The sequence below is a fragment of the Enhydra lutris genome, unplaced genomic scaffold, assembly GCF_002288905.1.
Source record: "Enhydra lutris kenyoni isolate GAN:26980312 unplaced genomic scaffold, ASM228890v2 scaffoldscaffold21, whole genome shotgun sequence".
Classification (NCBI taxonomy): domain Eukaryota; kingdom Metazoa; phylum Chordata; class Mammalia; order Carnivora; family Mustelidae; genus Enhydra; species Enhydra lutris.
Genome location: NW_019154105.1, coordinates 68,524,803 through 68,527,418, shown reverse-complemented (window position 1 = coordinate 68,527,418; position 2,616 = coordinate 68,524,803). Strand labels below are relative to the sequence as shown.

At 69.4% G+C, this 2,616-nt stretch overlaps 1 protein-coding gene across 3 annotated transcripts in view; it reads left to right on the top strand.

Moving 5' to 3' along the window:
* The first annotated feature begins 1,177 nt into the window (after positions 1–1,177).
* The window catches only part of LOC111149039 (chromosome unknown C4orf48 homolog), a 6,060-nt gene continuing 4,621 nt past the window's right edge, over positions 1,178–2,616 (top strand). Inside the window, exons 1-2 of one of the 3 annotated variants that reach the window (XM_022505933.1) lie at positions 1,178–1,534; positions 1,902–1,981. Coding sequence is in view for 2 of the 3 variants with exons in the window: in XM_022505931.1 (XP_022361639.1) it covers positions 1,577–1,981 (405 nt within the window). In the remaining variant the exon portion in view is untranslated. The other 2 variants (XM_022505931.1, XM_022505932.1) reach the window with 2 other exon arrangements.

The window sequence follows — 2,616 nt, the reverse complement described above, 5'->3', positions numbered from 1 at the left end:
ACCGCCCAGCAGCGCCCTGAGGGGTGCGGGCGAAGGTGGAGCGCTGCGGGGAGGGGACTGCGGGGCTGCTGAGCCTGGCCGGGGGTCCTGGGGACGTCCCAAGACTCTGCGGGCAGGCTAGGGTAGCCAAGGTCGTAGACCGGGCAGGAGTGGGCTCAAGAGAGAAAGGAGGAGGAAATGGATCACGGGGAGAGGTGCAGCCCAGGCGGGGAGGGGGCTAGGGACTCACGAGGTTTGTTTTCTTAGGAAATTAAAAAAAATCACAGGGGCGCCTGGGGGCTCCGACGGCCAAGCGGCTGCCTCTTGATCTCCGCTCAGGTCTTGGTCTCAGGGTCCCGAGTTCAGAGAAGAAAAAGAGATCACAGGCTCTTCCCTGGAGAGGAGGCTCCAACTGAGAGGGGAAAGCCGGTGCTCTGGGGACCGGACAGCAGCCCTGGGGGGATGGGGAGAGAGGGAGCTCCGCGATCCCCGCAGTCAAGACCACCGCAGCTCCGAGTGCCGCCCCGGGTCCCGGCCCCGACATCCCGCGGCCCTTCGGTCTTCTCGGCAGGCGTGCGCGGTCGCGGCAGGAGGTGGAGGGTGCGTTGGGCTCCAAGGTCAGGCTAGAACGTGGGTTGGCCTGAAGAAGACCAGAAGAAGACCCCCGGGTGACGGGAGTGCCGGAGAGCGGGAGAGCGCACGCGACGCTGGATCCGCGGGGCTGGAGGGGTTGGACCCCTGCGCTATTGGAACCCCGGGACGCAGAGCACCGCATCCCCTCCCTACTAAGCAGGGAGCGCTGGACGAGCCTGCGGAGGGGCCGGGAAGAGCGTGCTCCAGAGCTCCAATGCCCGAGGTCTACCGGCGCCTTGCTTCTGGGTAGGCTGGGTCCCCCTCCGCGCGTGGACGAGGCTGTGTGAGGGTGATCGGCAAATGTCACAAGGGTGAGATGGAGAGGCAAAGAAAAGCCAACGTCGAACACGTCTTCGGTCCCAGGGGTCGAAAGGCTGCAGCGCGGGGCTTCGCCCCGGGGGCCCCGCCCCGGGAGCCCCCCCAGGAGGAAGAGCACGGAAACGCGCACATCCGGGATCGCGGCTTGCAGTCTCCTCCGCCCAGCAACCCGCCCCCCCCTGCAGCCCGCCCTATGGGGAAGAGGAGATAGTGGCGGTCACGAGCACTGCCCCTCCCCTGGGTCGGAAAGGCAGCGTCCAGCCGGGGCCACAGCCGACGCGAAGCCCCGCGCAGGGGGGCGGGACGTCGGGGCGCCGCGCTGCCCAGCACGAAGCGGACTGCTGGGGTCTCCCGCACGCACGTGGCCGGGACGTGGGCCTGGGGCGCCTCCCCCCGGAGCTGGCGGGCTTTGCAGGGACCCAGGAGACGCCAAGTGGAGCGCGTCCTTTCCAGAGGGGCCGGTAGGGAACCTGAAACCCGCGCGCCTTGGGCGCCTCGGGGGAGCACGCGAGGCTCTTCGCTTCCAACAGCCCTGCGCCTTCACGAGGAAGAAAAGTGCACAGGGAAGTCAAGCGACCCCTCCGAAGTCACACAGCCCGGGAAGGTGGTAGGACCTCGAGGCTGGGAGAGGTGGGGCCAAAGGGGAATGACAAATAGTTGTCCACGCTCCAAGAGGTGTAGAGGAAGGACCCGGCCGGACGGACGGCTTTTCCCCTATCCTGAGGGTCAGGGGCGAGGCCGTGCGGGAGTGAGGACCAGAGAGGGTGGATTTTCCACCGCCCCACAGTCTGGCTCGCTCCTGGCCCTGATCTCCTCCGAGCAATGCGATCCGACACCATCGGGTCCTAGCGGCCGGCGGGGAGCCTCCCCGGCCGCTGGCGAGCATAGAGCCCCTCCCTCAGGATCGGCCCCAGGGTCACCCCGAGACTGGGCACCGCTGGACGCCAGCAGCAGATTTCCCGCTTCCTCAGCTTTGCTCCCGCCCGCAGTGGCTCTGGAGGTTCTGCCCAGCCGCCGCCTCCTCCCGGCAGCCCTCCGGACTCCAACGTCGGTGAGCCTGGTGGGGGTTGGAGGTGCAGCCCCCGGCAGGGCTGAGCCCTCGGAGTCTCGGAGCTTCCTCGGCCCCTTTAAACTGGTGGTTTCAGCAGTCTGGGGTTCCCATGACAACGACGGCGGATGGGGGACCCGGGCGGGGTCCGGTCGGAGCGCATGCGCGGTGCGCTGCCGACGCAGCACGTCTTCCCGAGTAGCCAGCGCTGCTGTCGCGGGGTCCCTGAACCGCGGTGAGGGCGGGGTGGGGCGTTCGCGGGCCTGGGGGGCGGGTTACGGGGTTCCCTGAACTGGGGTGAGGGTGGAGTGGGGGTGTGTGTGAACCCCCGTGAGGGCAGGATGGGAGGGTTCACGGGCCCGGAATGGGGCGGGGTAGGGGGGCTGCTGAACTGGGGTGAGGGGGTCCGTGAACCACGGTGAGGGCGTGGTGGGAGGGGTTCGCGGGCTCGAGAGATGAGGGCGGCATAGGGGGGTTCGGGGGCCCGGGGTGGGCGGGGTACGAGGTGTTCGCGGGCCCGGGGGGTGAGGGAGGGGGGGGAGGGGTTCGGGAGTCCGGGGTGGGCGGGGGGGGCGGGGGGGGGGCGGGCCGGGGGGTTGCGGGCGGGTTAGGGGGTCGGTGAAGCCCGCTGAGGGCAC